The sequence below is a fragment of the Chaetodon trifascialis genome, chromosome 6, assembly GCF_039877785.1.
Source record: "Chaetodon trifascialis isolate fChaTrf1 chromosome 6, fChaTrf1.hap1, whole genome shotgun sequence".
In the NCBI taxonomy this organism is placed as follows: domain Eukaryota; kingdom Metazoa; phylum Chordata; class Actinopteri; order Chaetodontiformes; family Chaetodontidae; genus Chaetodon; species Chaetodon trifascialis.
The window spans coordinates 17,555,362-17,568,166 of NC_092061.1; the positions used below are offsets into that span (position 1 = coordinate 17,555,362).

At 41.9% G+C, this 12,805-nt stretch overlaps 1 protein-coding gene across 1 annotated transcript in view; it reads left to right on the forward strand.

Annotated features, from left to right (window-relative positions):
- The window catches only part of col27a1b (collagen, type XXVII, alpha 1b), a 62,340-nt gene that overhangs the window by 35,194 nt on the left and 14,341 nt on the right, over positions 1-12,805 (forward strand). Inside the window, exons 15-36 of the mRNA XM_070965246.1 lie at positions 2-55; positions 305-349; positions 577-630; positions 1,000-1,053; positions 1,949-2,002; positions 2,147-2,200; positions 2,288-2,341; positions 2,424-2,468; positions 3,798-3,851; positions 4,104-4,148; positions 4,311-4,364; positions 4,589-4,642; positions 4,866-4,919; positions 5,215-5,268; positions 7,973-8,026; positions 8,461-8,505; positions 9,047-9,091; positions 9,282-9,335; positions 9,988-10,041; positions 10,129-10,182; positions 11,638-11,691; positions 11,879-11,932. Of these exons, the coding sequence (XP_070821347.1) occupies positions 2-55; positions 305-349; positions 577-630; positions 1,000-1,053; positions 1,949-2,002; positions 2,147-2,200; positions 2,288-2,341; positions 2,424-2,468; positions 3,798-3,851; positions 4,104-4,148; positions 4,311-4,364; positions 4,589-4,642; positions 4,866-4,919; positions 5,215-5,268; positions 7,973-8,026; positions 8,461-8,505; positions 9,047-9,091; positions 9,282-9,335; positions 9,988-10,041; positions 10,129-10,182; positions 11,638-11,691; positions 11,879-11,932 (1,143 nt within the window). The remainder of the gene's footprint in view (position 1; positions 56-304; positions 350-576; positions 631-999; positions 1,054-1,948; positions 2,003-2,146; positions 2,201-2,287; positions 2,342-2,423; positions 2,469-3,797; positions 3,852-4,103; positions 4,149-4,310; positions 4,365-4,588; positions 4,643-4,865; positions 4,920-5,214; positions 5,269-7,972; positions 8,027-8,460; positions 8,506-9,046; positions 9,092-9,281; positions 9,336-9,987; positions 10,042-10,128; positions 10,183-11,637; positions 11,692-11,878; positions 11,933-12,805) is intronic.

A 12,805-nucleotide genomic window follows, 5' to 3' on the forward strand; every position in this document is an offset into this window, starting at 1 on the left:
GGGAGACATGGGCCCCGTTGGTATTATGGGGTTACCAGGACCGCCAGGACTCAAGGTGAATGATGCCTTTTTTCTAGTTATGTCTCCATCTTGTTTTGCTATGGATACAATATGAATAGGGTACATTTTGGTAATTAAGCAATTATTCATAGCCAGAATGCCATCAAGTCATGGCTCAGCTCACTTTGGACAGACACATGGTCGCTGTTGTTATTCCACATCTTAAATGTGTAAATCCTAGTGAACATGGAAACATACACTGTCTGCTCAGTAATCATCTTTTAAATGTTGTTTTGCTTGCAAGGGAGTACCTGGAAACCATGGGGAGCCAGGACTGAAAGGTGATAAGGTGATCTGCACATGTCTTTCTCAGTCTACTAACCTGTTTACAAGAAAGATTACTCGAGGTGACAAATCACAATTTGTACCTCTGACTCCTGAGACCGCTAACAGATAACACAAAGCTTGTGTTAACCAGCTCTCCTGTGGTGCATGTTGATAGAATAGATTTTTTTATTTTTTATTTTTTTTACAAGCGTTCCTATTATTTTTTCATGTTTCTTTGTGTTTTCTCAGGGGGATATTGGTCTATCGGGAGAGCCAGGAGAGTGTGGATTCCAAGGGGACAAGGTAGGTGTGTGTTTGTTTGTGTTCATGTGGTGCAGCAGGTCATCCATAAATAATAAGGTGGGTTTTTCGATGCCAGGCTGCTCCTGTTTGCATGTCTGAGTGTCCCACAGCAAGACACTGAGCCCCAGATTCCCTCTGATGGTTAGACCAGTGACTTGTTTGGCATTGTGTTCACTGATTATTGAGACTTTTTGGAAAGTACTTTGTTCTGCTCTCTAAAAGCACTACAGAAGTGCATTTGCCATGTCTTTTATTCCTGTCATTGAGGTGTAGTTGGTGTGTTTCTCTATCTAATCGGCATGTATGTGACTTTTTTACATTTGTCCCACACTTTTGTCATGCAGACTGTTTTGTTTCTTTTTTGTACAGGGTATCCGTGGCTCACCTGGGTTGCCAGGTCCTCGTGGAAAACCTGGACCACAGGTATTTTTTATCTTCCATTCAAACACCAAGCACCAGCAGGGAAAACAGTTGCAAAGCTGGTCCCTTGATTAGCTTTTATTGAGCGGTTTCTTGTCATGCATAACTGCTTTCGTGACCTGTATATTCTCAGTAGGTGAAGCAGTGTGCAGATTTGAGTGGTCATTCTATCTAATGGAGAAGAGAGTAGGCTGTGAGTAGTCTACTGGATGTTGGATGCACTTAGTCAAAATGCTGGTGCTCCTGAGGTGAAATGGGTGGAAGTCATCAGATGTACACGAAAACAGACTTGTGTCCAATTCAGAAAATGCTCGCAGCTAATTTTACTCATCAGTGGAAGAGGTGTCCGTCCTGAGAATGTTTGCCAGTTAGCTTGTCAAACGCTGGCAAGGGCCAAAAAAAGGCCACAATTCATGCTTCACCCATTCTCCAGAATCAGATTATTCTCCAACTCCATCTTCTCTGTGGATCCACCATCAACCTGCTCAGCTCCCAGACTGGACTTTCCTGGACTAGGACTAGGAGTCCTTCAAACAGACATGGGCTCATAAAATGATGTGAATTTTGTAAGAAAGTCATGATATTTCATGATAATAGGCTAATTAGGCCTATTTTTTTATTCAAAAGTCCAGCCCCTACAGTGTCTGCTTAGAAAAATTCTGGCCCCTGGACAAATTTAGTTGAGGACTCCTGGTTGCTCAGTATGCTAATCAAGCTGTGGCATAAACCAGCCCTCAAAGAGCAGGGCACTGGCAGATTCCCGTACAGATCATTTTGATAACACACCACGATGTTCCAGGCAAAAACCATTAAGTGAATTTAGGCTGTGTGTTGGCAGTTTGGTTTATTTTGAGGTTTCTGATCTGCTGATAACAAGATCATTTGTGACATTTCTTAGGGCAAACCTGGTGAAAAGGGCCCTGATGGTTTTCCTGGCCCTCCTGGCCCAGAGGTAGGACAGAGTATAACTACAAAGAATTATACTTGGACGATGTCATTCTGTCATTGTCCAGTACATATTAATACAACACTGTGTGCATAAAGTATGCTACTGTGTGGTGACGAAGACGTGGTTCATTTCCTGTCATGTTCACAGGGCTTTCCAGGTGATATTGGCCCACCAGGAAAAAATGGCCCTGAAGGACCCAAAGTTAGTAGAGTGACATTAACACTTAGCGTATGAATTGTCAGTGAGTAGAGGTGAAGTGAAAGCTCACTCTCAGCATTTCATCCACAGGGAAAGCAAGGGACAAGAGGTTTGCCAGGTCCAAGAGGGACACCTGGACTTCAGGTGGGTTTGACTTTTTTGAACATGAATAAAAGATACAAGCACTTTACCTCCACTTGACCTTTTGTGACAATTTGCTTGTCAGGGTGATGAGGGACCAGTTGGACCAGCTGGACCCACTGGACTCGAGGTGAGTGCTGATTGGATAAGCCCTGCAGCTCAAGAACAGTTAGAGAATACAATAACACAATTATCTTTGAGGATCCACACACAACACCGCAACACGTGCTTATGCACAAGTGCACCATGTGTTTCTGCCTAAATTTAACCTTAGAGGACTAACTGTGTCCTATTATGACCAGTCAGTCCTTTGGCTGACTGACGTCTCTATTGTTCTAAAGCTGTTTTTGAGAGACTTCCTATTGGACGCTGTGTGCTCATATTACCAGATTGGTCAGCAAATTGCTATGCTCTTTTCTCTCATAAAAAACACACAATCACAAACAAAAACAACTGCCTTCAAATGTCAAACCAAAGTGGTTGTATGAGATGACTGATTGAGTTTAAAGTCGAGATGAAATGAAGATGCCTTTTTAACCCTTTCAGATCACGCCCATGGTCACACTGTGTTTAACAATATATGCCCAAAAAAAAATCCAACACAGAAATCCGTTTCTTTGTCTTCTTTTTGCAAAATCCACTCAAGTTTTCTTCCTGTAAAACAAAATATGACACCCATCAATCCGTCTTCAAATCTTCATTATTTCATTCATTCATTAGTTAGCAAGCTAGCAACAGCATGGTACGTCAGGGTGTCCTCTGGTGACGCCCTTTCATCTGGACTTTCCTGACGGTAATTCATTATATTGGCATCTGCCCAGGTGGTCAAATGTGAAATAAAAGTTTTTGAATTGACTCAACTAGTCCCCTTTATTGGTTGTCCTTCAAATACCTCCAACGTACATAGATTAACACCTTCAATTATGAGCATCATGGGCACCTGAACGTGGAATAGAGTTGATAAAAGGGCCCAGCAAGGCAAATTTATGTCTTAGTAAGAGACTAATAGGTTGGCTTTAAACTTTTCTGCAGTATAGATAAAAGTCCACACTAACAATCTTGTTCCAAAAAAAGTGTTTGTTTGGAGTCATCCCAGGCTAAACAATAGAGAACACTTTTCCAATGAAACTCTGTATTTTTTGCATTGGTTGACTCCAGTCTGCCATCTCCCAACAGTGTAACCCACAAGCGATTACTGAAAACAAACACAAATGACCCAATGACTTGTGTGAGTAATAAGAAGCCTTTGATGCTGCAAACGGCTCTTTGTTTTATGGATCATTAAGTTTCTTAAAGGGGGTGTTTTTGTTTTGGCATCAGTTGCTGCTTTGTTTTGTGCCTCGACCTCTCGAGGGACGGCAGACTCACAGACTGCACCTTTTACAGGAGATATAGCGTTTATTGTTTGTTGTGTGGAGCTGCAGTACACTTCTCTGTGTCATTTTTGCTTTTTGTTCAGGGCAGGCCTGGGAGGCAGGGATTCCCTGGACTGACAGGCCCAGATGGACTCAAGGTCAGACCTAACAGTCACACATCCACCGCCGAAACACCGTCATCCTTAACTGAACCCCCCCCCCCCCCCCCCCCCCCCCACCCCCCGGCTGTCTTTCGTGATAATTGTCTGTATCATCTGAATATGTGTAAATTTGATGTTAATTCTCTGTTACTGCTGGGGAACGGGCCTCTGAGCACATTTCAACTAATTTTGACTAAAACGAAAGGCACGACTAAGTTTGTGATGTGCTAATTGTCTGCTTTGCTGTAGGGCGAGACCGGGATAACTGGCGAGGTCGGGAAGCTTGGCGAGAGGGTAAAGACTTCTCTCCCTCTCTCTGCTGATGTCTGTCTGAAGTTCACTGTGCGTCTGTGTCTGTTTTGTTGGAGTCCCAGAGCTGTGCAGCCTATTATGAGAAATCTAACTTCAATAGAGCTAATAAGAGACAGTTAAGACAGCATGTTCTCTCTCCTTCAGGGACTGCCTGGGTTTGTCGGGCCTGTTGGAGAAACGGGCATCGCCGGAGAAAAGGTCAGCAGGCTCTCAGTTTGGCATACTTGGCTAGGATTGCAATTTTTTGTTGTTTTGTTACAGCAAATTTGATTGACTGATTAATTGTTTAAGTCATTTGTCCAAACTGGTACTGGCTTCTCAAATGTGCAGATTTGCTGCTTTTCTCAGTATTATGTCATTTGTAAGTTAAATATCATGAGTCACTTGTTATGTTGCTCTAATTGTGGCCTGTGGTTCCTCAGGGGGATCGAGGGAAAACAGGCGCCCCCGGGCCGCCAGGTGAATCGGGGCCGATGGTAAGGAGTAAGTCTGGACCCCGTCTCTCGTACCAAGGGGCATTCAATTCTACACATATAAGGGATGGGGGTGTGATACGTGTGAAGGGACTGAGTGATTAAACAATAATCATCTGACAGGCAGATAATAAGGCCACCCAGATTTGTCTGAAATCTGAGAGCTCATTTATGATTTCTTTGATAAATCATATTGATATCATTTGAGTAATATTGTATCCATCAGGGTCACACTGGAATACCTGGAGAGACGGGGCCACCTGGACCACAAGGGATCCCAGTGAGTTTTCTGTTATTGCTGTCATGGCTCCATGTGCAAGGTTTACAATACGTTTGGATGGAAAACTAGCTAGCAACAGGTGTGGAAGGGAGTGTGGTCAGAAATGTGCGGTGTTGCACTTGGAACCACGGCCAACAGTGATGTCACCAGGAAGTGCACATCTACACCAGTGTAGCAGAGCTTTCTATGTAACTGCATTCAACTTGCCACTGTTAATAATCAGTTAGACGACTGTTCCTCGTGTGTTGATTTGTTACAGTCAAACTCAAAGAATATTTTTTTCACATGCATTCAGGGGCCACCTGGTTCACGGGGATCCATCGGCGTCAGAGGACCCAAAGGCAGGAGGGTAAGTAACTGAAATCTGTGTGATAAGATTATATAACCATGAGTTGACACATAACTGCTGTCAATTGTCAAATGAAATGACAAAACAAATCTACACCCAGTTCATGCAATTAGCATCATGGCTTGAGGGATAGCAATCAAACTAACCCTAATTCATAAAATTAGACAAATGACTGTTGCATACCTGTCAATTAACACGACTGAGATCTGTGAGCCACCCCCAGTGCCCACACGCACACACACATGTACACACACACACACACTGGAACGTGCATAGCAGTGATTTGTTGTTGCACGTTTTCGGTTCAAACTGATGATGATCGGTGTGTTCACGGACAGTCCATGAAAGCGCTGCTCTAACCTTGTTACACTCTGCACCTGAGCCCATCTGAAAGATGGAAAGTTAGCGTGAGAAAGAGCATGTGTGGCGTGAGATCTGTGTTAATTTTCACCTCAGTCTCAGACTCAATGCATGAGAGTTGGCAACCCCATTAATGTGTTGGTTGGTCCAACACTCTGGTCCAGACTGAAATGTGTCATCAGCTCTCTGACAGATTGCCATGACATTTTGTGTAGACAGTCATGGTCTTGAGAAAATAAAGATCTGCAAGATTAAAAACATTCCCATCAGCCTCTGCTGTACTTTGGATTTACTGTTAATTAGCAAATATTAGCATGCTAACATGTCAACAGAAGATGGTGAACATGGAAGCAACTCAACATGACAGCAGCATAATGGCCATTGAGAGTGTGTCATGATGCTAGCTTTAGCGTTGCGCTAACATGACAGTTTTATTTGGGTCTTATCCAAGAAAGAAAAAATGCTATAGATAATCATGTGTTTTATATCCTCAGCAACAACAGTTTAGTTGGAATAAATGGAAGAGCAACTGTGTAATGTTAACATAAACAATGATGGTCACCTTCACTATGAAAGAGCACAATGTAGAGATCCTCCTCCAGCCATCCACAGATAATTAAATCTCTTAGAAGTATAGAGCAAAAACACCACAACAAGGCTAGCTTAGCAACAAAGGAAGAACAACCTTTAAGAAACATAGAGTACTGTAAATCTCCACCTATCTGAATATGTATTAATAAAGCACTTGAATTCTAAGATGCACTTTCTGTGCATGGAGATGTATATGTGTTGCTTTGTCTGCCAGCTCGGGATAATATTCGCTGGCTTTTCCATAATTGCATTTTCTACTTTTGGAAAATAGCCCTCGGTTGCACAGCAGTATCATTGAGCTGAAATGAATAATTGATCTAACATGAATAAGTGGTATAATTAAGGCATTTCATTCTGTGAATTGGTTTTACATGGCTCCCCTGATATCACAAGCAGTCACAAATGTAATATTTAATAACTATAATAGCTGAAAATTACATCAAGACTTTGGAATATAGAATTAAGACCAATACAATTAAACACCAGTCTCCTTATTAGACTGTCTGAAGACCTTCCCAGTCAACAAGAATGGGGACAAACCAGTGACAACCTTTTCCTGCTCCCAATGCTTTCTTTATAAAATTGTGATATCACCTCCAAAAAAAAGAAGATACTAGCTTTATTCTGCTGGAAACATTTTATTTTGGTCTGTTTGTGTTCCTGAAGGGAATGAAAGTATTATATGTAGCACAATAAATGAATCATAGGATTGTAAGAAAAGTGGTGACAGCTATTTGGAGGATGTGTCCAATCCTGTTACTGCATTTTTTGTTTGCTCTCATATCTTGTTAAGTTTCTACATTTGACTTTTAGAGCATTTAGCCACACTTGCGCATCATGTCACCCTGTCATTCTTGCCATCCAAAGTGACTCACTCACACTGAATTTAAGCAACTTTTCAATCTTAATGTGATGCATTTCTTCTCACACATGTAAGCAAGTCATTATCATCATTTTGTCTCAAGGGTTTCAAGTAAAAAGCCCCTAAAATTGGAGCACTTCACAAGAAAGCCAGGGAAAACGGTTGGGCTTCCAGCGAATGTGCCCGTTCAGGTTGAATGGATCTGAAAAAGTAATTATGGAGGCATTATGGTGGGTAAATGTCTGCATTATAAAACATGTCAATCTTAATAAGTCATTTAAAAAATAAAAAGCCAATGCATTGACAGAATTTCAGATTTTCCCACGCGTCACCTGCCACTTGACAATAACTTGAAACAACAGTAATGAACTGTATTCAGCTCTGGCCCCCGTGTGAATCACATTTATATAAGATGCTTACATGAACAACCAGCCAAAGACACAGTCAATCCTTTAATGCTTAACGACAGCGAATACTTTGGTTCAATTTTAATGGCAAGGATGAATCAGCTACAGGATTTGTGACCTTTTCCCAAGGCGTCTTGACAATAACTCCAGTGTGTGGGCGGTACCACCGTGTGTGATCCTGGAAAGATGGGGGCAAAGTCTACACAGTGTGGATTGGGCATGCTTCAGAGCTAATTCGCCGATGCCAAGTATTTGCGAAATCGCCACAATCTTTGATGATGTCTCTCCAGTGTGGGCTAAACCACAGGGCACAATGAAAGCGAGAGAGCTGCCTCCCAGGCTAAACTAAGTGGGGATGACAAAAATGGAGATGAAGTGCCCTAATTCATTGACTTAATAGGTCAAGTAACATGTGCCTCAGGTCTGTTAAAGGCCAGATTTTCCAAAGCTATTCATCAGTGACTACATGTATTTCTTTATACAGGGTCTGAGGGGTCCTGATGGCCCAATGGGAGACAAAGGGTCTGCTGGAGTAAAGGTGAGCATATGGTCACAAAGTCAAAGTTGACAATGGTTAATAAAACAATTTCAGCCTCAGCTTTAGCTCAAGCTTATGGCTATTTATTGATAATGTTGCTTCACATGCCAAACTGATTTAAAGCAATGTCTGGCTTTCAGCTTCCTAATTAATCAAATCTCTGTAAACAAAATGTCCCAAGTTTCTGTGACGTAGGGGGGAAAAAAAGAACTTTTACAAGCAGCTTTGTTCAGCAGACTGTAATTATTATCTATTTTTAACATCTAAAGAATCTTTAGAGGACACTCTTTGTTAGCTAGAAATCTAACAAGAGAACTTTAAATCAAAGAGTCTTAAAATATTGATGGTGCTGGTAGTGCCTGGCAGTTGGGAACATTTTGACTCTGGGGGATTTCAGAAAGCTCAGCTGACTGAGGTGGATGTTTTCTTTGCAGGGCCCTGATGGTCCACCAGGAAAATTGGGCCTCCCCGGGGAGGTGGTGAGGAAAATTGGGCTTCTTTACTTTCCCCTTTTAACAGCACTGGAATAAGTATTTGAATAATTGGCTTAAGTTAAAGTAGCAATATAAAAATGTGAAAAAGGGCCATTGCAAGTCCAAGTCCTGCATTTCTTACTGAAATGAAAGTGTTTAAGTGGTATCAGCAGCATCGGCATCATTTTACTCTTGTTGCTGATTGAGGTGGAGCTAATGCAGTATAAAGCTGCACAACATGGAAACACTCCAGTTAAGTATAAGTATTTTAAAACTATCCTTAGATACAGTGCTTGAGTAAATGTATTTAGTTACTTTCCACCACTGGTTTTCGTTTCATGTCATTCATGAAGGAAGACGGCCGCTCGTTCCAGTCTCTCAAATGTGATTTCCTGCTTTTCTCTGTTTTCTATCATTGTAAATTCAGTCTCTGGGATTTGGAGTATTTGTGGAACAAAAAAAAAAAGAAGATACATAAATATACAATTTGAACTTTTTTTTAATTTGAAGACTAAACAATTAAGGTATTTGTGTCGTTTTGCTGCAGGGAAAGCTCGGCGAGCCAGGTGAAGCTGGGCCTAAGGGATTTCCAGTAAGTGATTGGGGCTAACAAAGGTCTCTTTTAGGTCAGTCTTGATTTTTGGGGTGGACTCATTTTGGGGAACAGTAGTGGATCAGAGAGGCTTATGTGGCACACTGTTACTCTAGTGGGTGTTTTATCGTTTCAGCATGTGCATGAATAGCAATCGTGTGTGTGTTGTAAATGGCTGTTTTATTTTCAGGGTGTTCAAGGACCCTCGGGACCTCCAGGAGCCAAAGGAATTGCAGGAGAGCCAGTGAGTTTATTATTTGCTTACATGAATGTTGGATCCATATTTGAGAATCTACCTCATTGTCAAAGACCTGCTGTATGGAAATGTTTTCTCTCTCTGCATGTCTCATGTCAAATTTTCTAGTTTTGCAGAATCTCTTAAAGTGGATATAGACAGAAACTATAGTGTCTCATTATGTGTAATGACCTGTGTCTCTCCAGCACCCACTGTGCACCTTTCCTCTGCATATAAAGTCTGAATTTCCATTTTGACACCTTTTATTCAGTGCTTTCTAGAAACTCGTATCCTGGTCAAAAAGCCCTGAACAACCTAATCTTCTTTCTCTCATTCTGCCCAAGTCTCACAGACATAAGCACAGAAGCAGTGAGTCTGAGACAATTTGATTTACACCGTCTCCTTCTTGGAGAGGCAGCTTTATTGTAGCCTGAATGTGTCTCTATAACAGCAGGCCTGTTTCCATCACTTGCAGGAGCTTTGGCTCGGTCTTTTGAAGACTCTTAGCCCTGCAGATTAACTTATCTCCACAAATCCACACTTTCTGCCTGGTTCTTATTTATTCTCTCATTTTTCCTCTTTTACTGTCACTTTCAGAGGTGTTTGTCCAAGATTAGGAAGTGCTCTTAACCTTTTTATGAATGCCTCTTCTTTTCTGCAGGGACCAGCAGGGCCGCCAGGAACGATTGGGCCGCTGGGGGAAATGGGAGCGAGGGTGAGTTTGATCACACAGCTGGTGTAAAAACTCTACCTGACTTTTACGTTCGCACTGAATGCTAAAGGCTGTGACTGCTCTTGACAGGGGCTGCCGGGCAAGGCTGGAGAAAGAGGACTGGCTGGTGACCCTGGAGAGAAGGTGACGATGACGATACGCTGTTGACGTTTTCATTGGTTATTGCTGTGGACTGGCGGATGTGTGCTTACATTTGTACTTTACACCATGAACGTTTGTGTGGGATGACGACGTTACAGCACCTTTTGCTGCAGTAAATGGTTATGGCTGTGGGAGGAGCACCTCTTACTCTAAGGAATTATATTTGGCACTCAATCCTGCTCATTTTTACCAAAAAGATACAGATACATTATGTTTTGTAGATGAAAATTGCGCAAAAAATATTTAGTTTTATAAAACAAAAATCTGATCTGTGCTCAATAAATGTGTGTTTGCTATTACTCATATACTGTGAGTGCATAATAGTAAGCTCTGTGCCCTTTCAAACTCTTGGAAATTCACTCACATTGTCTTTCACTTGCTGTCTCTCAACATCTCCACTATGTGCACTCGAAGGCCCTGTTTACGCCTCACATTAACAAGCATCTTGGGTGGTCTGATCACAAGTGGACAGGTGTGAATGCAACCAAGAGGCATTGAGGACACATTGAGATCCACATTGAGTTGTCTGGGCCACATATGGCCTTTTAGCACTGTGTATGCGAATGTGTCCTGGGCCACATTGAAGGATGACTCTACTGACGTCCTCTGCAAAACAGCAAGAAGAAGCCACAACAACAGGCAACATGGATTCTTGTACACACGAAACATATATGTTTGTGCTCTCGCACCGCTTGCAGAGTTGCCCCTACTGGTCATTAGAGAGAGTGCAGGTGTCGGGTGTAAACAAGGCCAAAGGTTTTCCTGCATACTTGCAAATTCTGACCGATTGTTCCAGTCTACCACAATTTCAGCCAGTTGGAAAGCTAGAGTAGGTTATTGAATTGATTGGCTGTTTTGTCTCCAAGCAGATTGTAGGTAGCATTATTGGTTTCTGGGGAGGCAGTGGGAGAATGATAAGTAACTACTGTCAGCTAAGTTAGGTTTAGAAGTTAGCTACCTGCCTACCAAGATAGCTATGTAGAGACTAACGTCCAAGTGAAATTGCATGAATGCTAATGAAAATAGGTATGTCAAAAAAAGTGTATTTTGCACGAATGCTAATGAAAATAGGTATGTCAAAAAAAGTGTATTTGCAGCGTCGCTGTGTCACTGTGGTGTGCACACAGGCCATTGTACCAGGACTTCTACCTGAAGAGTCATTAAACCCTACTAGCAGCTGTGTTGGAAAGAAAACAGCCAAGAGAACTGATTACACACAGGTGGACACAATCAAACAACCACAAGGGCGGGAAAACACAGGAAGTAAAGTCAACTTTGACACATGAGGGATGGCTACAAAATATAACAGGAAATAACGAAACTAAAAAAGTTCAGATCCTAACAGAAATATTATTGTTTTCTACACAATATATAGTTTATGTGCTTGAAAAAAATGTTTTTCTGTACTCAAAATGTCCATCATGTTTCTCCTGACAGGGTGCCATTGGTCTGCCTGGCAACATCGGAGAGCAGGGTTTGATTGGCCAGAGAGTGAGTATCCTGCATTTCCTTTCAGTGTTGGATTTATTTTGGCAAAGCCTTAAAATTCCTAAAAAAAACCCCACATCACTTGCAGTGTTTGGCTTGCTCCTCATCTGTTTTTGCTTCCTGTGATTACAGTCCTACTGTAACACCAAAACATATTGCAACCATCATAATTTTATGATTTCTCTAACAGGGTGAGCCAGGCATTGATGGGGAGGCTGGAACAAGTGGACCTGATGGAGCCAAGGCAAGTCCAAAAAACATGTAGTGACTTAAAATTTGAGTTATTCATTACTTTAAAAGAGTGTTTTTTACTGTACAGGCCCACAGTCAATGGAAAAACATTGCTTCAAGACGTTGGCCACTGATCAAATTGTTGTCAGTAACTTCACCGTGGATTAATTCATCCCTGAGGCTTTATGTCTGCGAACCCACTGAACTATGCTGTTTACTGTAGCAGCTTATTGTAATCAGAGGGAGTATTGTTTGTGAGATACTGGCCTTTGTACTGTTGGAGCTGCATTGTGTTGACGCTCAGTGAAAACAGATAGCGGTGCTATTTTAAGAGCTCTTAAATCTTGAGAGTATTGTGACGGGGAAGAAAAAAATATGGAAAGCAGAAAAAGCCTGCCGATTCTGCAGAGCCAAATGGCTGGAGCTACGGCTGACAGCCCCACAGGCAACTTCTGGATTAAAGAAGGTGTTAAAATGTGAGCGCAGAGAGCAGCGAGCATTAGAAAGGAGTCAACCTGAGAGTGTGTTCGGCTCTGTGCTGTACAGGACGTTTTCTGTTAGTCAGGAGAGTAAACTGCTTTGAGTGGTTCTTGGCCACAGTGCAGCTCCTCGATGGAAAACGGCAGCTCGAGAGGGATTTCCAGCTTGTGCTGTTAACTGTTATGGGAATGAAAACCAGCGCATTGTCATGGTTCATTGTGATATTGGTGAAATTGGGTAAAATAGAAATTCAGCAAAGAATTAGAGGATTCTAACAATTGCTGACTGACTCTTTCCAGCAGTCTGTAGAAAATTGAATACATGATTATTGTTTCCAGGCTTTGTTAGAGTATGAAATGAGTCTGTATTACTGTATATCTGCAGTATCAGCTACCTCAGAGAGGAG